This window comes from Zootoca vivipara, chromosome 6, assembly GCF_963506605.1.
Source record: "Zootoca vivipara chromosome 6, rZooViv1.1, whole genome shotgun sequence".
Taxonomy (NCBI): Eukaryota; Metazoa; Chordata; class Lepidosauria; order Squamata; family Lacertidae; genus Zootoca; species Zootoca vivipara.
Genome location: NC_083281.1, coordinates 44,560,500 through 44,585,753, shown reverse-complemented (window position 1 = coordinate 44,585,753; position 25,254 = coordinate 44,560,500). Strand labels below are relative to the sequence as shown.

Here is a 25,254-nt window from a genome sequence, read left to right as displayed (position 1 = left end):
TAATTTACCTCGCAGGGCTGTTGTGAAGATACAAGGGATGAAATGCATACACATTGTGCTCTGCTCCTTCAAGAAAGGGTAGGAAAATATAATAAAACCAATTTCAATTTTCAAATGCCCCCCTTTACATCTAACAATGAATTTAAAAAAGAGAATTAAAATAAACAGCAGATATGAAAGGAAAGATAAGAAGTACATTTTCTGTGCTATAGTTTAAAAGCCAAACTGTGTGCAATGTGAAACGTGCTTCTCTTGTTTTTCCTCCCATGTTTAAGTCATTGAGGGAACCAATCCTGAATGGAGCCACACTTTGCGGGAAGAGGTATTAATCCTTCTCTGCAATAAAAACCCCATTCTCACAAAAAATCACCTCTGAATTATTTCCCCCGGAAAGTGTTATTTCCCATTGCAGGTCAGTTTTCAGATCTTAAAAGGCCCAAGCACAGACCAACTTGCCTAGTTTAAAATCAGGTAGAACTCAAGCCTGTGTGGTGCTGCCATTAGTATCAGACCAGGAATGGGGAGGCCCAGGCTCAAATCCTGCTCTCAGGCATGGGGTAAGCACAGGCCAGTCTCTCTCAGCCTAACCAACCTCATAGGCTTCTTCTAAGGATGATATGGGGGAGGAGCAGACACCGTGTATATTTCCTTCAGCTTCTTGGAGGAAAGGTGAGATATTAATGCAAATAATAATGATGATAATAATAAATAATAATAATAATAATAATAATAATATCCTACTTTTAGAAGTAAAACAGTGATGTTGAAAATGTTTCATTTCCAGAGCATACTGGATAGCCTATCATGAGCATTCCTAGTTAAGAAAATTTGCCAGGAAATTATGCAAAGCGAGTTTGCTGTTGCCCATCGCACTGGGAGGCTTGCGTTCCAAAGTCACATGGCAATTTAAAAGCAGTGACAGATAAGGATCTCGAAAGACAGCCAGTCAAAGCCCAGCCATAAAGCTCAGTTCTCACCCTGGAAAAGCCACTTGAAATTCAGCGTTGTGACTCATTTCGTCAGGTTAATTTGAAAATGTTTTCTGCTGTGCCTCTGGGGTGTTTGTTGAATGCAGCAGACTTTATATTTATTTTTTTATTTTTTTAAAAAAACCAGGATATATTTTAGCTACTGTGTTGTGCAAGTTTTTATTAAGGAGTCCTGATTGTTGTGTTAGCAAGTTCCTCCTGGGGGTTACTGATTGCATTGCTGTTTCACCCCTGCCTTATACCAGAGTCAGACCACCAGTCCAGTCCTACCTGAAGAGGCCATTGGGTATTGAACCTTGGACCTTCTGCAATCAAAGCATGGGCTCTGCCACTGAACTACAGTACTTCCCATGACACCAAAGAACCAGCCCACAAACACAGCCTCTCCCCACTCCAGTCACCACCCTCATGAGAACTGCTACAACTGCATGGCTCCATGGCTGAATTTTTCATGTCTCCAAGGGCACTTACATAACCACTGAGAAGCCAAGGCTGCTCTCAGGGCCGTCTTAAGCGCCCCTGGCGCCGTGGTGCGCCAGATCCCTCCGGCGCTCCCCGCCCCGTTTCCCAGTGCGGTGGGCAGGCACAGCACGGTTGCCGTGGGCGGGCACAGCTCGCGGCGCCCCCCTGGCGGGCCGGCGCCATGGTGCCCTGCGCCGCCCAGCCTGGCCGTAGGGCCGGCCCTGGCTGCTCTCACAGATGGAACTGGCCTTTGCAAATTACAGCTGGCTTCAGAGGGTGGGCCAATTCAGCTTTGGGACTCGGCTTTTAGACACCAATTGGAGAGGCAGAGGGAGAAATCCAAAATAATGCCAGGCTGTTCTCATTTAGGACTTTGGGGGAAACCACACTCACAAGAATGTGAGAAGAGCCTGGCTGCAGGATCAGGCCAAAGCCCCATCCTGTCCAGCTTTCTGTTTTCTCAGTGGTCCAACCAGACGCCACTTGGAAGCCTGCAAGCAGGACCTGAACACAACAGCTCTCTCCCCACTTGTGATTCCCAGTACACTGCTTCTGACATTGGAGGTAGAACATAGCTATGGAGATGGAACATAGCCAGGATGGCTAGTACTAACTCCTCCCACTGCAAAGGTTTCAGGCCAAGTGAAGTCTTCCCCATTACTCGTTGAATTGTCCTTTTGTAAGGACAAGAGATTGAACCTGGAACCTTCTGTGTACAGTGTCTGGGCTCTGCCTCTGAGCTGTGGTCTATTCCCTGAAGAACTCTTATCTACTTTCTGGTGTGGCATGCACCTCCCAGCTGAAAGGTGCTCACAACACAGCGGGGAAGCAGTGGAGCAGCAAAGCCAGGGAGTCAGGAATTACTTGCACATCACCATAACCACTGCCGCCACCACTGGAGAAAGATGTGCCTAAAATGTGTCTTTACTAATTTAAAGAGCACAGACATGCAATGGGGGAAAATTACTCTAAACAGAAATACAGCCCATCTCCCCCTAGTGTGGAAGGCTTTGACCAGGTGATACAAGCATCAGCAGAGTTTGCAGCTGATGGTCCTGCTCTCTCTCCTTAGCGAGCTCTAAACCAGATGTTTATCAGGCAGCCCTTCATAGAGAGGACTATCCGCAGAAAAGGAGGATGTACGACCACTCTTGCCCAGCGGCTCTCTAAAGCCTGGATATAAAGCAGTCTGTGGTTTTCACACTCAGAATATCATGGAAGCAACACACACATATAAACACGCACACACATCTGCTGTTGAAGCAGCTTTATTTTCAAAACTCACATCCCAGCTGCGTTGGGAAGAGAGTCTGCGGCAAAAGAGGAACGGAAGAGAGTCAACTAAAATGACACTGGAGTGAATCTGCAGCCTCTCCGATGCTGGATGTGTAGGGAAGGCAAGTGGTATGATGCAACCCTGGTGTAGTGAAATAGCCGGATAGTAAGACGCGCTTTTTGTCGGCCTGATTCACAACACCAGCTGCAGCAACAATACCGTGACTCCAGGCTGGGGGCTGCCAGGCTCCTGATCCACCTTGGAAAACAGCTTGCCGATGTCTCATTTCAAGAACAAGTTGCACTACTTTTTTGTTTTTTTAAAAAAACACTTGCATTTTTTTTACTCTTCTTCTTAGGCTATTTCATTCATTCAAACCCCAGGGCCCATCACAGGATCTAATGCAAGCAACAGGTCAATGATGACAACCAACAAGAAGCAAAATAGATTCATTCTACACCTAACTAATTTAATTAATTTTAGTGGGCATGATCTGAGTACAATTCAATTGGATACAGTCCACCGTCTTTAAACAGGAACAAAATCCATGTCATTCATCATAGTGGGGAAGACTGGCCAGATGTGGCTGATCAATCTGTCAGGGAGTTAAACTGTTGATGGGCAACTTCAAGGTTTCTCTAGCTTTCCTTTCTTATCTTTAAACTGAACTTGGAATGGGGAAGGCCCTTCAAGGAGAGGAATGTCCTTTGGGTCAGAAGTCATCAGCCCCATGAATATGGTTTTGGACACCACCATTATACAGTAGACAGAGGACATAACTGGCAGCAAATGAGAAGGTGACCATAACCACAAGAAAAATGGGAAATTTTCTGATACAGTACAGCTCTATTTGCTTGACTGTCTGGGCCCTGGGCAGGACCTCCAGATATTCTACTCCCTTACTGTTATGATTTAATGTATATTGTTATATTTGTTTTTGATTTTGGAAAAGTCAAGTTTAAAAAATAGTTAATAACAGCAGCAAAAGACTGTCCTTTGCAAAGTGAGCCACACAGCCGCATTATCATGTACAGAAGTTGGAAAAAACAGTGGCCGATAAAAACAACAACATGTTTAAAACTGTCAATTCCTTTTGAGATCACCCACCTTTTACCATTTATTCAGTATATGTGTTTGTTTGTTTTTAACAGCACTACCAAATCTCCATACCTTTTACCTTTTGAAGGAGGAAGCAATCTTTAATATTTCCTTTTCCGAACCCACCAACTTTCCTTTGCTGGTGATTATACTGACCTCCATCAATATCCAGCCCAATCCTATAAACATTTATTTGAACCCATTGAAATTTGTGGGGTTTATCCCAGAGAAAGGGCACAACCCACTCAGAATTAGGCACTTTGGCATTGCATTGTTTTCAACGGGAGAGATTTATGCACACATTTGATTCCCACTGAAATCAACAGGGCTTCAATTATGAGTGGATTGTGCCCAGTCCACCAAATGCACAGGATTGTTATCTAAAGCAGGGATGTCTCTTAATTTCTCCAAATGAAGCAAGTTTTAGGGCTATTAGCCTCAATATGATTAAAATTAAACTTAGGACGGTTGAAATAAAGAAAATGGATGCTACATCATGCCCTGCTTTAAGCTACCATGGCATAAATGACCCTCCCAATTCCCTTTTGCCAACAGGAGAACCAAATTCTTCCCAACTCCAATGAGAACAGTCAGGTGACACAAATCCGCTTCTAGCCACTGTGGAGATGTTGTGCCAAGATAAATTTACTAGAAGACCTTAGGAACACGGTGCCCATTCCCTGAAAAACGCACAGAAAACATTTTAGAAGAGAGACTGTGAACGATCATTTCTTCTTTCAGCAGAACCTTTCATACATCTTTGAAATTAAAGAAGCATTATTCATTTGTTTGGCATCAGGAGGGAAGTTGCTGTCGTGAGCATGCAGTGAAAGTGCCTGGTGGGGGGTGATGGGAGTTCCAGTCTGACAACATCTGGAGAGTAAACAAACAAACAAACAAACAAACAAACAAACAAACCCCTGTGTTGCAAAATATGACCCAGCAAAATCAAAAGCAACGCGATGGCCAGAAACAATTACAGCATAGAAAACTTTATGGAATATTGCAAAACATCAAAACTATCAAACTGAAGTCTCTGAAAGTCCTTGAATAAGTCATGGTGCCAGACTTTACCTGGCGGAGATCAAGCTTGTAAAGCTTTGTATATTCGGCAAATGTCCAATTCTGATGTCCAACTCTGTACAGTGACTACATAACCGCATGAGCACTGTTCCAGAGTATTTTTCATTCTCATGTATATCAATTCGAAAAAAGATTGGTTAATGAAGAAATTACACATCTTTCTACAAGTGTTTGTTGAACTAATTGGCTGGTGAAGAACTGAATGAAACAGTAGTTTCTATCCGGAAACACTGTTCAGCAGAGTTCAGAGTTGGACATCAGAACTGGACATTTGCCAATTATACAAAGCTTTACAAGCTTGATCTCCGCCAGGTAAAGTCTGGCACCGTGACTTATTCAAGGACTTTCAGAGACTTCAGTTTGATAGTTTTGATGTTTTGCATTATTCCATTAAGTTTTCTATACATTACTGTAATTGTTTCTGAACATCTGGAGAGTAGCAGGCTGTGCAAAGCTGAGCTGACTAGTTCAATCCACACTAACTGGTCCTGTCTTGTGATGTCTCAATGAACAGGGGCCACGCCAGTGCTGCTTTGCCAGTTTTTACTGAAATCAGGTGGTTGGGAGCAAGCTGTAATTCACACAGGGTTGAAAGGCACACACATACATTATTGTTAAATTATTATTAGCTGAGAATTAGTTTCATGGGGGGGGGGGAAGAGACCTGCAGGGGTTCTGGCTTAAACATGGAAGATGCAAATAATAAGTTAACACCCTCCCTTTGTTCCCTTTATACTGGTACTGAGTTACTGGATAGAGTAATCCTAGTATTTTCCAATCAATAGAAAAGAGTGGGTAGATTTGCAGACTGAGATTCGAGATAGTTGCTTGTTGATTGATTGGAAGCAAACGTTTCTTTCTTTCCTTGAACAGTTTGTCATCGTATATTTTAACTTTTGTTTATATTCTAGCAGTGTTTTGCTATATATAAAGATAAAGGGACCCCTGACCATTAGGTCCAGTCGTGACCGACTCTGGGGTTGCGGCGCTCATCTCGCATTATTGGCTGAGGGAGCTTCCAGGTCATGTGGCCAGCATGACAACGCCGCTTCTGGTGAACCAGGGCAGAACATGGAAACGTCGTTTACCTTCCCGCTATAGCGGTACCTATTTATCCACTTGCACTTTGATGTGCTTTCGAACTGCTAGGTTGGCAGGAGCTGGGACCGAGCAATGGGAGCTCACCCCGTTGCGGGGATTCGAACTGCCGACCTTCTGATCGACAAGCCCTAGGCTCTGTGGTTTAACCCTCAGCGCCACCCGCATCCCTATATATCTATATATCAAATTGTGCTTTTCCGATTGCAGAAGGACCTTTTAAAGAGCCTATTAGTCAACACTTAACTTAAATCCATTGCTTTCAACAGGTCAACCTGACAATGATTTAGTCAGATGTCACCCTGAATCATTTCATCAGGGAAACAAGTTATTATGAGATACCCAAAGTTGGTTTAGCTCTGCATTTATCTTAAATGCTTTTAGCCTAATTTTTATGGAACACAAGCAGCCTTTATTTCAAAGCCTTGAAGCTGGACTACAATAAATTACTGGCTCAGAATATCCAACTCCAACCCCAGGCTATTATGCTGCCCTTTTCCTGACAGTAGAAATGGCACAAATGTGAGTTTTCAACACACTGGGCTCATTGACAGATCCAACTCAATTTCATCAGGACTTAAATCATGGTTTAGGCTTGTCTTCTCCGACAAAGACTCATCATCTCATACGTGATAGCGTCATGGAAATTAATCCTCAGCTATGGGGTTTATTGATCCTTTGCAATTCATGCTCTGAGCAGGTGATTGACTCACAGGTACTGCAGTTGGGTTTTCATCTCCCCTTACCTGCACACCTTGACCTGTGTGGGTATCTACCTGTCCATCATCTTCACCACCCACCCCAGTGCACCTACACAGGCTGTTGCCTAGTTCATGTCTCAATAAACTTGTACACCTTTAAAGAATGGTGGTTTTACTGTAAAAATGTAATGTGGTTTGGGGTGTGCATGTGCAAGGCTGACCCAAGACACCTGACACTGTATCGTATTATCCCAAGAGCTGTGCCCAAGCATCATCTGAAATACAGCAAGTGATCTTGCGTCTGGCCCTTCTGTCTCCACAGTTTGACTGGCACTCCTTAAAATATGGCTACTCCAGGCAACTTCTTGTGCACCTGGGTTCCGTATGTATGTATGTATGTATGTATGTATGTATGTATGTATGTATGTATGTATGTACATGTGGATTGGGTTTAGCAACTTACAGTCACTTGCCACACAGCCATGACTTCTTGGCCAAGGGTCACCAACATGGTGCCCATGGGCACCAATGTGCTCACCAGCAGCTCTTGCCATCTGCAGAAAGGTCTCAGTAAATATCTCCTCCAAAATCCACACTGCCAGAGGCTGTTTGCCCTATTTCAACTTCTCCTCCAGTGAACATGCCCCCTTAAACGTGCTTTCATGTCATTGGATGCCAGGGTTGCCCCCCCTCCCTTCAGAAAAAAGGAAATGGCAAATTGTTTGTGAGTGGCAGAGGCTGGCGTTGGCATCTCTCCCTCCCCCATTTATTCAGGTGGCACACTTGTCTCTTTTTCTGCTCTTTTAGGTGTGGCAGCCATTTTGTATTATGTCACGCCATACACAACTGTCTTTCTGACTGGCACCCACAGCACTTACACAGATTTCCCTTCAGGAATTCCTATCATATTCTCTCCAGCTCTTAATCTCATCCTTCCCCCTCTTCTTTATGTTTTCTCCGTTATTGCCTTTTTAAAAAAATCACTTTTGGAATAAGCCACGACAAAGCAGCCGATTAGCAAATCATGCTGTAGGTTAGTGATGGTTTTTGTTGGCCCTGTTCCACTCTTTGGCTTTGTTGGGTTTCTGTTTGCTTTTTGTCTCGTTGCATTTTGCTAAGTTTGTTGGTTTTAAAATCTATTTGTATGTTCCGACTTGTGTTTTACCCTGGAATCATTTAATGAAGGTGGGTAAGGATATATTTTAAATAAACAAAACCATCAGAGCAGTTGAGGCTGATTTGCTTAATCATATTCTGATTGATTCTGGGTTTCCCATGAACACCCACAAAGAAGGGAGAAGCCAACTCTGGAACTCTATGAAGTGGGGCTCCTGCTTTTTTTATGGCAGCCCCACCTCAAACTCCCTCCCTTCCCTCCATAATAGGTAGAACAGCCTTTGCTAATCTGGTGCCCTCTGGATGTTTTGAACTACAGTTTCCACCTACTAAACATTCAAGGGGCACTAGGTTGGTAACTTACCTTGTGTCCTAATATCATGGTGATGAGCATTCCTCCCTGCTCAGGATCACTAGTCATCACTAGCAGAAGTGGAGAAATGCTTGGCATGAAGATGCTACCAGGATCAACTGGAAGCCAGTTGTGCTACATCTAATGGAGGGGAAGAACTGAACCCCAGATGCTGATGTTTTCAACGGCAGTTCTTATAGTTTCACTCTACACCTTCCTGATCCATAGAAGCACTGAAGTCTAAGACGCTGACCTCACTGTTGGAGAATCATGGACCTAAACAGCCTCTAGAACATGGGTGTCAAACACAAGGCCCGGGGGCCAAATCCGGCCCGCCAGACCTCGTCATGTGGCCCGCCGAGCGCCCCAGCCAGCGGGACCCAGCAGTGGGACCTTGCTGCTGAAGCGCCGCACCAACAAACAGCTGGGGCCAGGGAAATGCTTTTTGCCCCTGGGTCCCTTCACGCTCTTTTCTGGCGCTGAATCAAGGCAGCGACCCCCCCCCTTCCCTTTCTTTCTTCCTCTCTCTCGTTCTTATTCTTTCTTTCCCTCTCCTTCCTTCCTTCTTTATCTCTGTCTTCTCTCCCTCTTTCTTTTTCTTTCCTTCTTTATTCCTTCTTTCCTACTCTTCTTTCTCTCACCTCTTTCCTTCCTCTCTCCCTCCTGCTCCCTCTTTTCTTTCTTTCTTCCTTCCTTTCTTCCTTCCGTCCTTCCCAACTTTCTTCCTCTCCCTCATTCTTATTCTTTCTTTTCCTCTACTTCCTTCCTTCTTTCTCCCTTTCCGTCTTCTCTCCCTCTTTCTTTTTCTTTCCTTCTTTATTCTCTTCCTTATTTCCTACTCTTCTTTCTCTCCCCTCTTTCCTTCCTTCCTTCCTTCCTTCCTTCCTTCCTTCCTTCCTTCCTCCCTCCCTCCCTCCCTCCCTCCCCTCCCTCTCCCTCTCCCTCTCCCTCTCCTCAGAAACATAGGATGCTGCTTTATACTTCTGGCCCTTACACCCTGGAGCCAGGAGAGCAGCTTCAGTGAGTCAACCTCAGCTAGTCCCTTTGGTGAAGGGTGGTGGCTCACTGGCAGAACATCTGTCCTGCATGCAGAAGGACCCCAGCATCTCCAGGTACTAGTAGCTCTGCAAAGGTCCTGCATGAAACCCTAGCGAGCCTCCACCACCCAGTGCAGTTACCAAAAATCATTTTTCAATAAATTGTACAATAATTGTACATTTGAATATCTACTTGCCATTATTTTGACTATGTTTCTGCTTTCAGAGCTAGTTATTACTTACATTATTACAAAACAGTAATAATTGAATGCAGTGACAATAATTTATGATAATAAAGAGTGGACACATAGTCCTACACATACAACCGGCCCTTTGAGGGTGACCAAACTGCTGATGCGGCCCCTGATGAATTTGAGTTTGACACCCCTGCTCTAGAACATGAGTCAGCAAACTTTTTCAGCAGGAGGCCGGTCCACTGTCCCTCAGACCTTGTGGGGGGCGGGGCGGACTATGTTTTGAAATAAAATATGAACGAATTCCTATGCCCCACAAATAACCCAGAGATGCATTTTAAATAAAAGCACACAATCTACTCATGTAAAAACACCAGGCAGGCCACACAAATAACCCAGAGATACATTTTAAATAAAAGGACACATTCTACTCATGTAAAAACACGCTGATTCCCGGACTGTTTGCGGGCCAGATTTAAAAGGCGATTGGGCTGGATCTGACCCCCAGGCCTTAGTTTGCCTACCCATGCTCTAGAAGTATTCAGCAGCACCTCCCTGCTTTCCAAAGGAGTGCATGCCATTGCATGTGAGGGAATGCTGCAGAAATTGAGCAGCAGGATGGCTTGAACCCAAGGATGCATGAATGGGGCTCTACTCATGCAACAAGGAGTCCCTGCCTGCCCCTTTCCACACTGCCATCATCTGTACCCCCTGAAAAGCCACCCTTGAGGGCTGGAAGATCCACCAGAGATGTACAGGTTGGGGGGGGGGTTGCTGTAAGAAGGGGATGGGCTTCAGCTAGTGGATATGTCATTTGTACAAGACCACTTTGGGATTCAAATATCCTGCAGCCAGTGCAGGTAAGAGTTAATTGTATGATATAATTTAGGACCAACACATCTCTCACATCTCACAGCAGTAGAAATCAAGCCTCATCTATTTCCTAGGAGAAGAGTTGCCAACATGGTGCCCATAAGCACAACAGCACCCTCGAGGTTTTCCCCTGACACCCACAAAATCTAAGATAAACCTTATCTTACTGCCCACCCCCTGTTCATGAGGTGGTGAGAATGGTAACCCGTTTCTCCCTGAGGAGGACATGGAATTGAAAGAGAAAACTGAGTGACACTTTCCCACTTCCCCTTTCAGAGGCTTGGATTAAATTTGCTAATTCAAACTTTTACTCAGATCACTTGGGAAAGTGTGTGTGTGTGTGTGTGTGTGTGTGTGTGTGTGTGTGCTTTCTCTTTTTCTGTCTCCCAGGGATTGGGTGGGGAGAGGGGAGGTTGATGCGGGGAGAGAAATGTCCAAGGAGCGGGTATACCTATGGCACTTGCTTAAAAATCCAAAATGTGCCCATGGACTGAAAAACATTGGTGACCCCTGCCTGAGGAATTAAAATAAAAGACACAGTACCTGCCTCCATAGATCCTGCTCCTTCATTAAAATAAGCTTCCCCGCCTCTCAAAACAAAGAAATATTGTAAAAAGCAAAATAAATGAATAAGTGAACATAAATAATGGCAAAAGTAAAGCAAAATGTCAAAACAAATATAAACCAAAAAAATTTATTGTGGTTGACAAAGTACATAATACAAAAAGCAAAAAACCCAAACTTAAACTGGACTGCCCACTGAGGGTACCAACAGCATCTGGCAGGTTTCCACAAGGCGCCTAGTTCATGAGGACCTCCATCTGCACCAGCCGTGCATTGGTGTCTCCTGAGGTTCGGTAGGGGATCATGCCGGCAAAGGTGATCAGCGCCCGAGCTTGAGATCGGAGTTTCTACAAAGCACAGAAACAGAACACTTTGACTTATATTTTAACTGGAGATGGACGTTGGGTGAGAGACTCTTCTTAGAATGAAAAGGGTGGGTGGACAGATCTAAATTCAAAGTATGTAAAAAATATATATGAAGCTGTAGACCACCAAGCGACATGGCCATCAGCTTGTGTGGCTGACACTTTCCCTCCCAGAAATGGATGTATGTGTTTAGTGCAACCAGGAGTAATCTGTGGGGGCTGGGTAATATTGCACTTAGAGGAAGAGCAAAGGTCACAGAGCACAATTGTTGGCAGAGGACCTTCTATGCATGTAGAAAGTCTAGGTTCAACCCCTGATATCTTGAGTTATAAAAGCAACAAATAAATATGTGTTGGGCTCTGCTTCCATCAGTTGAAATATGTGGTTCAAGTGACCATATGCTTCAGACATAGGCAAACTTGGCCATCCAGAAGTTTTGGGACTACAATTCCCATCATCCCTGACCACTGGTCCTGTTAGCTAGGGATGATGGGAGTTGTAGTCCCAAAACATCTGGAGGGCCAAGTTTGCCTGATATGCTTTCAGAAATAGTTCAGAATTAACTGAACTTTCGCCTCACAAAAACTCCTTATCCTCGAACACCCAGCCGGTAGTTATTTTGGAAGGTCTCGCAGTTACTGACTCCCATGGTGGGGGAGGGACCTCTGGAGCACCCAAGGACCCTTGCTGAGACTGACTAGCCATGCACTTTGAGGATAAAGCCACTTCACTTCAGAGAAATCTTGACTGTGCAAGTGTTGCAGTTCCTGATCAAGTACCCAATGCCAGATGGGTTGCGGGATCAGTATCAGGTAATGCAGGCAGCTGACTGGAACTGGTGGCAATATGTCTGACCCTGTGCCCTCTTGATTCCTGTCCCTTTTGGCTTATTAAATCTAACAATAGGGGGGCTGGCTGGCTGGATCCAGAAAGTGGCTAATGCTTCACTGCATGAGGGGACAGTCCCTACTGCCTTGAAATAGGTGGTGGGGCAGCAGCTCCTTAAAAAAAATCAGCCCTGGACCCCTTGAACTGCAAAGACCAGTTACAAATACACCTTTTATTGGGGGGTAGGTGGTGGAAAGGGTTGCAGAGAGCTAGCTGTGAGCATTCCTGGATGACACAGATTATTGAGTTTGGAATAATCTGGGTTCAGGTCTGGGACTGAATTGGCCTTGGTGGCCCTGATGGATTAACTTTACAGGGAACAGCACGGGGGAGGGTGACCTTGTTCCTGCTTGTGTCTCTGCGGTTTTCTGTAGAATGAAAATTTGGGGCAATGTGTCACAGTGGCTCTAGTCCTACCTAGGGAACCAAGTCCAGAGAGTAGCATTGGAAGAATTATTTTAGGCCCCTTGGCAGTTATGCTATAGGGTGCCACAGAGCATTACTCTGTCCCCAGTGCTATTTAATATCTACATGATGCCACTGGGAGTTGCCATCAGGCATTTCAGGGCAAGGTGCCGTCAGAATGCTGATGAACATTAGCACTATTTCTCTGTAATCTTTGGATCTGAGGGGCTTTTTTTATTTAAACCAAGTGGTATATACATTTTATGAAATAAAATAATATGTTATGAGGAACTTCTCGACAAATAAGCAGTAGAAGATTATGATGATGCAGCTCTGTTTGGAGACTGAAAATACCATTGCCCTCAAAGGCCTTTTGGGGACAGATTGGCACGGATGGTGTAGCCCCTTTCTTCCCGTCCTTGTTTGTGGAAAACAATTTAGAACTGAATTGCTGTTGCCCTCTCTACCGAGGTTAAAGGAGGCCTGGAGGTGCAGGTGTTCCATTTGTTATAAATTATTTAATCAAAACCAGGAGCCACCCAAATACCTCCGCTGGTACCTCCCAAATGCATTCAGTGCCAATGACTTTCCCTTTCCTTTCTCAAGGGGGCATGAGAATGCCCTTTGGCGCCAGTAAAAATCCCAAAGCAAATAAACATGATTGTTATGACCTGCAATGACACTGAAATGGCTGGATTTGTATTCTCTTAGTACTACTTTTTACGGATTTCCATCTGACTCAAGACTTAACAGGCAGAAAAAGAGTCAAGTGTGGATGAGGTGGTGTTTCCAAACTTCCAAATTAGTAAGGTTTGGGCACAATGCAGGTATATGGGACAGGAAAACACCTCCTTTGGGTCCCCATCTCTAAATCAGTTGAAATGGAGTTTCCAAAGAAAGAAAGAGAAAGGGAGTGAGGTTGTGTGAACACAAGGGTATGCCATGAAACAATAATTCACATGCCCAGAGGAGGGGACCTTTCCATGGGCCCAAACCCTGCTGTGAATGGGAGTTTCCAAAGAGAGGACTCTTCCAGTGCTGCCAAAGGTGCAAACTTCAGATGCATTCATGGCATGACCTTTGCCAATTCACTTTTTTGGTCTGCCTCCCCAGTAAAAGGAAAGCAGGCTTATCCTGGCCCAGAAAACAATAAGGTGGGCTTGCATTTCAAGATAGGCATCTAAGCTCAGGGAGTTTTCTTAGCATTCACATGTGCCAGTGTGGTCCAAGGATAGGATTGGGTCCAAGGATTGACCATTGGGTCAAGCTGGCTGGGGCTGATGGGAGCCAGAGTCAAACAACATCAGAAGGAGCACAGGTTCTCCATCCCTGACCTACACAGCGTCTTACGGGATTGAGGGAAGAGAAGCTTACCAAATCTCGGTCCTCCATGACACGAGGGGGCCTGGCAGGGGTGGCTGGGCTGGTGCCTTTCAACCTCTTGTACTGGGTAAACAAAATATTCATTGTTGCAAGGAGGACCTCTGACAGATTGTGTCTGATCTGCGAAAACAAGGGAAAATAAAATGCAGAAAGGAATGAAAGACAAGGAAGAGAGCCAAGGGTATTGAACTTTCTTGATACACCACATTCAACCAACAAGGCTTAAGGCTAGAGAAAACTAGACACACAGGAACTTACTTATGTCATTAATGGACAGTTTCCCAGCTTTCCCTATGCAAATTGCAAAAGATCAGGGACATGCTGTAGGGTGCAGATGCAGTTTATGTCAGGTACTGGGTAGGTCTATTACAGCTCAATCTGTAGAACCCTTCCAGTTAACACACCAAGGGTGAACTGAACATGCCCTTGTAGAGGCATCCAACACCTTCCTGCAGCTTCATCTTGCATGGGGAGACTGGCAGGGAGGGGCAAGATGTCTTTTAGGGAATCTTATCTATCATCCCTGAACTTCGCATTGGGGAACCCCAGACAAGCTTCTGAGAAATCCTGGGATTCTGTGGAGCACAGTCTGAAGAATAGTTAAGATAAATGATAAACTAAGGAATAAGAATTTTAAAGCATTCTTGTAAACTAAGAATTGCTGCACAAGTAGATGATAGAAACCAAGTGCTGATACTATAATAAGGTTCCAGAATTAAGCCTTGGATTAAATAAGGTTTGGGTAAAATTGGATGTGTTCATTTTTCTTTTTCTGTTTTAAAAAAGGTCAAGAAAGCACACTTCATTCACTCACTAATCATAAAGGAATGAGAAGCAGGAAATTCATCTTTTCACTGAAGGGTGAGAGTTTTGAGCCAGGATTAGTGTTCTGATGAGGAGCCGAGCCCCACAATGCCAAATTGCTGTGTTGGTTTTTGTGACCAAGCAGCCCAGAAGCAACTGATGAATGATAAGCAGCTTTTGGCTGAAAGCTGACAAAATGGATGACTCACGAAATCAATATGTTCTGAGGCTAGAAGCCAAAAAACACACATAACCCCTTTTCCACTTCCCCTGGCTGCCATTCATCCATCCAGTCTTTTGATTTCCAAGTTCACTTTGCAGAATGAACCAATTACCTTATCGACAAGCCCTCTTTAAGATGTGTTTGAAAGATTGGAGGTAACTTTCAATTCCACCTCCTTAAGCAAGAGGAAGAGATTTGCCACCCACCCCAACAATATTACTATTGACAGAAAGGCAACAGGATGTTATCAGTCCCCTTTAGGCTGTGTTTTGCAGGGAGCTCAACCTGACAACAAAACAAATATTCCCCCCCCCCCAAAAAAAATCCATAATAAATCGACACAGGAACAGAATCAATATATGGGGATTGACCAGTGTCCCCAACCCAGTATCATGCTGGGACATCAGATTTCAAACATAAACTCAGAGTGCAAACAGAACTTGTTCACATCTTTGACCCAAAACAAATGCTCCGGTGTGAAAGTAAGTACACAAGTAAGGCAGCTCTTTCCCTTTCCCTCTTTGGTGCTGGGAAATGGGGATCAGCATGCAGAGCATTTCACGGCACTGAAGAGGAAAGGGGGAACCCATTCCCTGCTCAGGTGAGCCACTGTGTGTCTGGGACCCGACAACAGCAAGACCTCCTGCCACTCTGGAACACAACAATTATGTTTTGGGGGGGAATGATGCCACCTCTCTCAAGGTGGCAGAAGAAGCTAAGATACAGCTTCTTCAGGAGAGTTTTTCCTACTTCCAGCTAAATACATCTGAGCTTCAATTTGGAATCATGTTTTGGGACCTGCAGCAGCTTCCTGTCAGGTGTGGTAGCACATAAGGAGGATCACAGAGAACGACACAGGCATGGGTGAAGCCCCCATCTGGCACTCGCTGATCCTCAGTGCCAGGAACTATACAGCACCTGTTTGACTGCACACCTGTCCTTGTCAGTGGCACTGGGATAGCAAGTGCAGGCAGATGCATCTTGAGAATAGGAAAGGAATCCAAGCACAGCATCTGTAGGCCCCCATGGCAGAGGTGCCTGGATGTGCACAACTCATGGAAGAAAAGGGGAAGGATCAAACAGACGTGGCTTGCTTACTTCATCACTGAAATTCCTGAAGGCTGCTACTCTTTCCTCCACATATTCTTGACTCAGGGGGACCAGTTTCAGCTGCTCCATGATCTGTAATGAAAGCACAGGAGTAACAATGGACTGTTGTGAAGGGAGATGACAATTTGCAGGCAGTTTGTGTGTGCAATATCTTCTTCTGTGTTCAGTCCCCTTTCCTCTCTCCTTTTGCACTGAGTGCATACAGTTTAATTTAAGCTCTGAACCAAACTTCTGTGTGTACCCCAGTACATATCTTGTGAGCGCATACTAATTGGCAAGTTTAGCATATAACAGGACTTTAAACTATGCAAATCTACCACCAGAAACACTGTGCTAAGGACCACTCAGTTGTCCCCTTTATTGGGCCTAAGATCAGGAAAATTCTCTCAATTAAGTTCCTGGTGGTCATCAGAAAAGCAGAATCTTTATAGTGTTTGCACTGTTGCCACATCAGGGCTTTGTTGCTCTTTAAAAAGTGTTCAAGTAAATGCCTGAGGAGGATTCCCACACCCCAAATGCATAGCAAACAAAGAGCATTCCTAGCCCAAGGCGGAGTAATGAACAGTGATCACTTTATCCAGTGATAAAGCAGTCTTCCCCAATGGCCAGGCTGGCTGAAGCTGATAGGAGCTGCAGTCCAAAACACCTGAAAGGCACAAAGTTGGGAAGGCACAACAGTCTGAACCACTTCAGGAGAATCCGAAGACTGAAACACTCCCTCATGAAAAACCATTCCCTGCAGCACAGAGCAAACTGGAACACTATGGAGAAAGGGGAAGAGCTGGAATCCATCTTTTTCTCAGCTAGGAGTTTGTTTCTTGTTTTCAGTATAGAAAAACATTAAAATACGTGTCACCTTAAGTCCCACCTGCCATCTGAAGTGGAACAGTCCCAAATCAGCTTTACCTACTTGACTACTGTTTGTGATAACCAGATGGCTTTTTTAAGAAAAAGGATTAAACCAAATTCATGGAAGACCACAATTTTAAAAGGAACTAGACATGACAGCCAAAAACAGAATCTCCATATTCCAAGGAAGTATACCTTGGTATATAAAGCACCAGAGGTTGTTAGGGGTGGAAAGGACTAGAACCAGGAGCATTCAGATCAGTGCTGACATCTGAGACTGTAGTTTAGAAAGATTTGTGGGCTATGATGCCTGCTCAGAAACTGGAGAGTCCATCCACCCAGGTAGCTCACTGGTTACCTCTGACCTGGTAGCATTTTAACAACTTTCAGGTCAGGCTTCACAACCGTCAGTCATAAATACATTTGCCAGCATTGGTTCTATGCTTGCAGGGCATGAATGGGGAATCCCAACTCCCACCAGCCCCAGCCAGCATGGCCAATGGTCAGGGCTGATAAGAGATGAAGTCCAGCAACAGATTCCCCACAACCTGCTGTAAGGGCTTGCTCTCTTGCCTGTTACATGCTCACAGGATTTTCCCACAGGTCCCAGTCCTGGAATCCCAATCCCCCTTTATTTCTACTTCACCAGCTTTCTTGGGCTACATAAGCACAGGATCATAAGAAAAGCAATCAGCAGGCAATGGCTATCTCAATCATGCCTTGTCTGTGAGTGCCAAGGCTATCTACATGTTCCTTGTTGGGCTCATCGAACTGCAGATCCCAGTAGCTTTATCTTCTCAAACAAAAAACTTACATCGAAGGCCCTGTCAATGTGACCGGCATGGTATTCATCAAAAAAGGTGATGAGGTCTAACAGGAGGTAGAATGTGGAGTCAATGGGTTTCTTTGTACTTATTCCTTGTGCTTTATATCTGGGGGGGGAAGCAAAACCGAAACAAGTTACATTCCATCTGAGAAAAGGCTGCAGTACTATATGTGTGCAACACTTGCTAATTGCAGGCAGCTGAAGTTTCAAGAAAGGACATTTCCCCTAGAATGAGTATATTTCACATTTACATAGGGCTTCAAACTGCTTCCCACACATTCTCTCAGCAATTTTCCCAGCAACCCTGTAAGGACGGTTAATCTTGTTCTCTCCATACTGCAACCTGGAGGGAGGAAATGAGGTTGAAATAACAGAACTGCCCAGGGGCCAACCAGTGACTTCAAGCTGACAGGAGGGCCAAGGAGTTCTAGTCTCTCTGCTGCTGGATCCACTGGCCCTAGGCTGGAGCTGTGTCATGCACACACCATTCTGCACCACCCTTGCTCAGTGAGTTACCTGCTTGGGGACTGGAGATCAACTCAGAACCATGGTGAAGAAAACTAGAGTTGCTACCCTACCCAGCTGATCCAAGGGAGGGAGAAACACATGAAGTTACTTTATGCCAGGTCTATCTTGGTACTGGCTCTTTCACATCACCCGCTTTCTGACTTTTTTTAAAGCTGGAAATGTTAGAATTTGCGATCAACTGCATGCAACACATGTGGAAGATAACTTTGGACTGCCCCTGCTCTGAGCTGATGGCAATGGAGTGGGCAAGGGGATAGAGAGGCACAGCAACACTACGGGGAGCAGGCAGGATCAGAACTTGACAGGGAACTCCTCCCACCAGAAGGGGTGAAACTTAGCTTGATTTGCATGTCTGTTGGTGAAATAAATGGGAGAAGCTGTTCTCTCACCTCTCAGCAATGGAATGTGCCATATTCTTCAGCCTCTCCTTGTTTGACTGAGGAGCGCTGATCTGAGAGACCACGGGACTCAGCAACTTGTTCATCAACTCAAGCACTTTGTCTGGATTCTAAGGAAAGTGCAAACAGGGAAGAGAAGAACTGCAGAGACAAGAAGATGCATTTCAAAGATACACAACCAAGAGAGTCCAGGGTAGGGGAGCAGGGGGAGACTTTTTTTGGTAAAATGTAGAAAGTCCCAAGAAAAACTGAGATCTTCAGCTGCAAAAGCAATGCATGAGAACATGGAATAAGTTTTAAGAAAGACATTTGGGTTGTGGTAGGGGTGGAACCTGCGGCCCTCCTGTGGTGGAGAGGAAAATGTGTGTGTGTGTGTGTGTGTGTGTGTGTGTGTGTGTGTGTGTGTTATAGAAATGGAAGAGGGAAATGAGGACCCTCTGTCTACTTTTGATTCCAGTCCTCCCTCTGCCCCTAATGACAGCATGTGGCTCCCAACAGATTAGTCCTGAGGGAATGCAACTTTCATTAAGAAAAAGGGGTTCTTGGCTCCTGATCTATGGCATCATCCTTTGGAGGGAGTGGAGGAATAGCACAGGAGTAATAGTACTGGCCACAGTGCTCTGCTCCCTGAGAGCCTCCACTTTCACTAAAAAAATAAACAAACAAATACGGTTTCTTGTCCTTTTCTCATCCTGGGTCTGGTGAAGACTCAAAACAGAGAAACAGCTGAGTGGGAATTTCAGTGGCTGGGGCTTCAGTGCCCTTGTCCCTCTCATCTCAAGCAAAATCAGAAATAATTATGCCAAAACAGCATATGAAAAATCTGAGAAATTACCCATTTGTGTTCAACCTGCACAACTGATACAGATCACAAACTCCAGCTCACGTTTGCACAGCATCTGGATCATGCAAAATTTTGTTTTATTTCTAGCACACAGTTGAGCAAAATACATATATGAGGCTGGAGTCCAAAGAGCTGATTTCACTCTACTAACCCAGTGGAACGTTTGACCTTCTTTTTGATTGTGCAGCTAATGCAGCTTCAAAGGCAGTTTGGCATATGAAATTGGGAGGGGTGCCGATGTTGGAGGAAAAACAGATCTAAATTGAGTTGACACTGTTCCAATAATGTTCCTGTAGTGCTCAGATAACTGTTGTGTGTTGCTCTGCTATTCTTCAATTTGACATGGCTAAACTGCTAGTAACTTACACATTGCCATTACTAACCAGATATTACTATCTGGTGGTCCAATCCTGTGAACCTTTCTACAAAGATTAACTATTCAGAGTGGTGCACAGAAGGAATCTTGAAAGGCCAGATACATAAAGGCCAGAAACATACAGGGCCAGATAACTAAAGAATTTTTTTTAGCAGAGTTTGATTCAGAGGTTGCAGCTGGCCCTAGCATTGTAAATTCAGGTCACATTTCCAGAGACCACAATGCCTCCTAGCGAATCCTTACTGATCTAAAAATTAAACGAGCTTCTTGGCCAGCAGTGATGAAAACCTGCTTACCTTGGCAAGGTCATAAAGTTTGGCAGCTTCTTCAAAGAGACCTTTACTTTCTGCCACAGAAGCAACTTTGTTAATAAGTGGTTTAGTGTCTGTAGTAAACTTATCAATCACTCCAGGCTGATGAAAGAATACAAATAAAGAAGGGAGATAAAATACTTGGACAACAGAAATACTATAAACTTTTAGACAAGTCTTATCAACATTTTTGTATGCAAGATTATGGCTAATTTTATTTGTAAATTATCTCTGGGAAAATATAGAGATTCCCTCCTCACCATGCTCCCCCCTTTTATTCTTATTTATGGATGTTAAAGGTACATATAAATACACAATTTTGTGCCTAGATTCAGATTGTAATCTAAATCTGTTAACAATCTGTTAGCAATCTTGTGGCAGTGAGTTTCTCAGTATCAGAAAGCAAATGCCATTGCCTTTCTTCCCTTTCTGATTCTAAAATCACTCTTTGGTCTCTGTCTGCTGGGGCTACAGGGCAAGGTGGAATTATGGGCACCGCAGGGATGATTATGTTGGCACTATTTGATTTAAGTTATGGTCAGGGCCTTTGAGTAAGTCTCATGGGATAGGAGAACCATAGCTGGAAACTATAATATATATACATATGCATACATACACCTACCTACTTCACATTTTTCCCTGGTGGGATATCAGAAGAATGAGGAGGAAGGGGCTTTCTCTTGATCTGCCCCTTCATACTGGTTTTCTTTGCCCTTCACTAATAGGAGGTGGAGGGGATTGATGAGGAATCTGAAAAGGCTGAAGGAACACATCTGTACTTTTTTCTGGGTTTAGTTCCCTAACCTGTGCTAATTGTTTCTTTCTATCATCCTGTAATGCTGAGCTGACTGCCTGAATAATCTTCTGTGTGTTTATTTGAGGCACAAGAAACTGCTTATTTGGGTATTTAAAGACCAGTACAGAAACAGGCTGCTCTGTAGGCCCTTGGAAAGTTTGGGAATTATGGGGTGGGGGTGGGGTGAAACATTATATATTAACTTACTTTTCTACTGCCATCATTCTCCAGCTTTCCAAGAATCATATCAAACTATGCAAGAAAAGGAAAAACAGAACAAAGTTAGGAGGGTGTGCTAACACTCTGAGGGATGACTGCAATATTGTGATTTAAGGATTTAACACCCCTGGTGATAGGGTTCCACTGCTGCACTGGAAGTTCCTTTTGAAGAAGGGTGATTTCCACCCTAAACTAAGGAAGGAAAAGGTACAACTGGAACCTGACATACCTCTCTGCTCTCAATCACTAGTTCGCTCACACAACGCAAGAACATATTGTCCCCTTGGCTGTCCTTCTCATTCCTGCAAAAGAAGAGCAGAAAGAAAAGCACTGCAGCTTGACTGCTTCCTGCTTTGCTTTTAACACAGCAGCTGTTAAAAAAACACCCCAGCCTTCATAAAATCCACAGCAATGTTCCAGTTGCTGCTACAGGAGCCCACCTGAGAAAGTAGAAGTACTGCAGGGCTTCTCGAGGGTCAGTGGACTCAAACTTGCGGGTGTAGAGCATCAGCAGGCGGACAAAATTCAAGCGTCTGATGGCCAGAGGGTCACCTGCCTCGTGGCTCACTGAAAAGTTAAAGGACAGGCAGATGAATCTCTCTTTACCCCCAACCAAGGCAGCATTCATATGAAAGATGTTCAGTATGTCTGCAGGGATTAACCACAGGCAAGCACTTTGAATAAAGGAACTTTATCAAAGGGCTGGACCAACAAGGGCAAGAATTGTAGAGCTGGAAAATGTTCAGAAGAGGACAACCAAAAAATCACTGCAGGATTGGAACAATAAGGTAAAAGATAAAAGTGAAGGACCCCTGGATGGTCAAGTCCAGTCAAACTTGACTATGGAGTGCAGCGCTCATCTCGCTTCAGGTCAAAGGAGCCAATGTTTGTTCGCAGACAGCTTTCCGTGTCATGTGGCCAGCATGACTAAATGGCTTCTGGTGCAATGGGACACTGTGCCAGACAGCACGGAAACGCCGTTTACCTTTACCTTGGAACAAAACTCCTATGAGGAAAGGTTGCTGTATTTGGTGGGTTTTGGCATAGAAAAATGATGAGGGGCTGGGTAGGGGACATGATAGTGGAGTATAACATCATAAAGGGTGTAGAGAAAGTGGACAGATGATCCAATAAAGCTGAATGTTGGAAGACTCGTAACAGGTAAAAGGAAGAGCATATGGAACTTGCTGCCATAAGACGTAGTGATGGCCAACAACCTGGACAATTTTAACAAGGGATAAATGCATGTAGAATAAAGCTAGCAATGGCTAGTAGTCATGAGTGCTGTGTTCTAATGCCAGTGCCAAAGGCAGCAAAATGCCTCTGAATAATGGCTGCTGGGGATTATGTGTGGAAACTGCTGTTGTTCACATATCCTGATTGTAGGTTTCCCTGAAGCATTTATCTGGTTGGTCACTGAGAGAACTGAGCTATATCCCTTCTCTAACCAGGTTAGGTCCAAAAGATCTGCATTTCATTGATCTGGGCACAATTTCTCATTTGCAATCAAGCTATTAATCCATTTTTTTAAAGCTAACACTTATTTTTTTTTACAAATTTCTGTCATCTGCTCTGATGGTTTCTTTTATATTCTGTGCAGGATACAAACGAGATGGGGAAAGGGCAGGATGAACACAATCCAGACTCACAAAGCTGTGCGCTCTGCCCAGAAGATTTCAGGAGCAGCTTTAGTTCAAAGAGGACCAAGGCAACATGAACGGCGTGGCAGCGCAGGCGCTCTGTGCGGAAGAGGAAAGCAATGGCAGCTTCAAACTGAGCCGTCAGAAACAACACTTGGAAGTAGAGAAATGGCTGCTGGTTCACTGCAAAATGCGACTCGCCTGAAGAAAGACACAAGAATGAAGGGTTAGGTATTTTCACAGCTAGCATGGATGGTGCCTGACACAGCACACTGGCGTGCTTTAATCAGGGAAGCTGAAGGAAACTAGTCACAAAATAAAACATTGTTTGCATTGCACCAAATCAACCTATGATTATTTAGAAAAAAGTTAAAATAAAAAGTAAAGTAGCAGAGGCAGTAATAATATTATCTATAGCTTAAACCCCCCCTGCCTGAAAATGTTCAAGGTGGTTGACAATTTATAAAATTATAAACCTTTATTAAAACAATACTAGTAATGTTAGATTCACGTGCCAGTAATTCAAGTCATGAATTACCAATTTCTCAGGCTCCCTTAACTATTTAAGTTGGCTTGTCCACCTTTAAATGGTTATAACTCAATGTTTCTCAAACTTGGGTCTCCAGCTGTTGTTGGACTACATCTCCCATCATCCCTAGCCAGCAGGACCAGTGGTCAGGGATGATGGGAGTTCTAACTCAAGGTCTCGACTTTTTACACTGCCTTTATTTTACAAAAACTACCAGGTGTGCATACATATACAGAACTCCAAAGTCTCTGGGTTAACTTACCATAATCTTCAAGCAATTGCTTCTGGAACTGAGACAATGTCAGCCTGTCTTGGGGAGAGTTGGAGCCATCATCATCAAAGCACACCTGGTTCAGCTACACATGAGAGGGAGAAAGTGATGCTAAGGCTTTCCTTGCATGCAACAAAAAGCTTCTCTTCAAAAGTCAAACAAGTGAAAAGCAAACAAAGGTTGCTACCAATCTGAATAAAATCAGGTAAACCATCCATGCAAACAAAATGTGCTCTTACAAACAGGCAAGTGATCCTGATTCTGAGAGGCACAGCCACATATTCTACCTCATCCATGGGTTCACAAGATAGCGTTGGGCAAGTGACCTCTCTCAGCCTCAGTTTTCCACATCCTAACAAGACGACTAGACAGGCCAGTCTTTTTAAGGCTTCTGCTGAGACAACAGTGTGTAGAGCAGGGATGGGGAACCTGTGGCCTTCCAAATGTTACAATTCCCATAGCCCCTGATTATTGCCCATGCTGGCTAAGGCTGATGCGAGTTGGAGTCCAGCAACATCTTGGAGTGGGGAGGGGGACACAGATTCCCCATCCCTGATATAAAGGGAAACGCTCCCAATAATCCTCTGTCCACATTCCTGATATGACTCTGCCTTTGCCTGATGAGACCCTAATTTGAAGGTCTTGTGCTACAGAGCGCTTCCTCCCTGAGTCTCACGTCCATCTGGAACAAGACACTTGGTCTGATGTTGAAAGACTCTATTTTGAAAATGACAATGGCACCACTATTTTGCCCAAGAAGATTGTGTTAATACCTTACAGATAATATATGGAAATACCGTGTTTCTCCTAAAATAAGACGGTCCTCAAAAATAAGCCATGTCAGGCTTTTCGTTAGTAGAATAAATATAAGACATCCCCCGAAAATAAGCCGGGGGTGGGAGCCGCTTGGCTGCAGGTGAAGCCCGGGATCTGCGTGGGCGACTGGGGGCGAACACCCTGAGCACTGCGGCGGTGGCGAAGAGGCGCCCGATCAGCTGAGAAGCGGGCTGATCGGGCGCCTCTTCGCCACCGCCGCAGCGTTCAGGGCGTTCGCCCCCAGTCGCCCACGCAGATCCCGGGCTTCACCTGCAGCCGCAGCTGCCTCTCACCAGGCTCTTCGCGCTGCGCTGTGCTCCCCGAAGCGGCTCCCGTGCAGCCGCCTCTTGCCGCGGGGACCGTGCAGCCGCTTGGACTTGGATCGGATTTCACAGTGTGAGTAGGCACCGGGCGGGGTGTGAGTGTAGCTTTCGCGCATTTTCCAGCCCAAGTGCCGGCGGAGAACATTAGCTGCGAATGGACAATCGCTGCCTGCCTCCTGGCGCCCTATCAGTCAGCCCCGTGTGCTGCGCGCGAGAGCTGAGGGCTGTTGCCTGCCGGCGGCGCGAGACCTTAGGGGAAAAGAACAGACAGCTCGGCTCGCTGTGCACAAAGCGAGGGCGGCGGGTGGGAAGGGGAGAGATGTGTGGGGAGAACCCTTTCGCTGTTTGGAGCAAGAGGGGATGTATGGAGGTGTACTGCGGAAGAGGCAGCTGCTGTCGCCGCCTTTCCATACTCCTTTCTGTGCAAAGGGAGAGCGGGTTTCTTACAGCTGTGAAAATAAGCCATGCTGTGTTTTTTGGGAGGAAAGATAAATATAAGATGTGTC

At 44.9% G+C, this 25,254-nt stretch overlaps 1 protein-coding gene across 2 annotated transcripts in view; it reads right to left on the bottom strand.

Annotated features, from left to right (window-relative positions):
- Positions 1-10,959: 10,959 nt before the first annotated feature.
- The window catches only part of NUP93 (nucleoporin 93), a 77,187-nt gene continuing 62,892 nt past the window's right edge, over positions 10,960-25,254 (bottom strand). For both annotated transcript variants that reach the window (XM_035118338.2, XM_035118339.2), the window contains 11 exons: positions 23,601-23,694; positions 22,819-23,010; positions 21,610-21,736; positions 21,399-21,471; positions 21,158-21,202; positions 20,140-20,256; positions 18,615-18,733; positions 17,686-17,803; positions 16,011-16,094; positions 13,877-14,005; positions 10,960-11,190 (listed from right to left, as the gene is read on the bottom strand). In XM_035118338.2, coding sequence (XP_034974229.2) covers positions 11,080-11,190; positions 13,877-14,005; positions 16,011-16,094; positions 17,686-17,803; positions 18,615-18,733; positions 20,140-20,256; positions 21,158-21,202; positions 21,399-21,471; positions 21,610-21,736; positions 22,819-23,010; positions 23,601-23,694 — 1,209 coding nt within the window. In that variant the 3' untranslated portion in view covers positions 10,960-11,079. The remainder of the gene's footprint in view (positions 11,191-13,876; positions 14,006-16,010; positions 16,095-17,685; positions 17,804-18,614; positions 18,734-20,139; positions 20,257-21,157; positions 21,203-21,398; positions 21,472-21,609; positions 21,737-22,818; positions 23,011-23,600; positions 23,695-25,254) is intronic.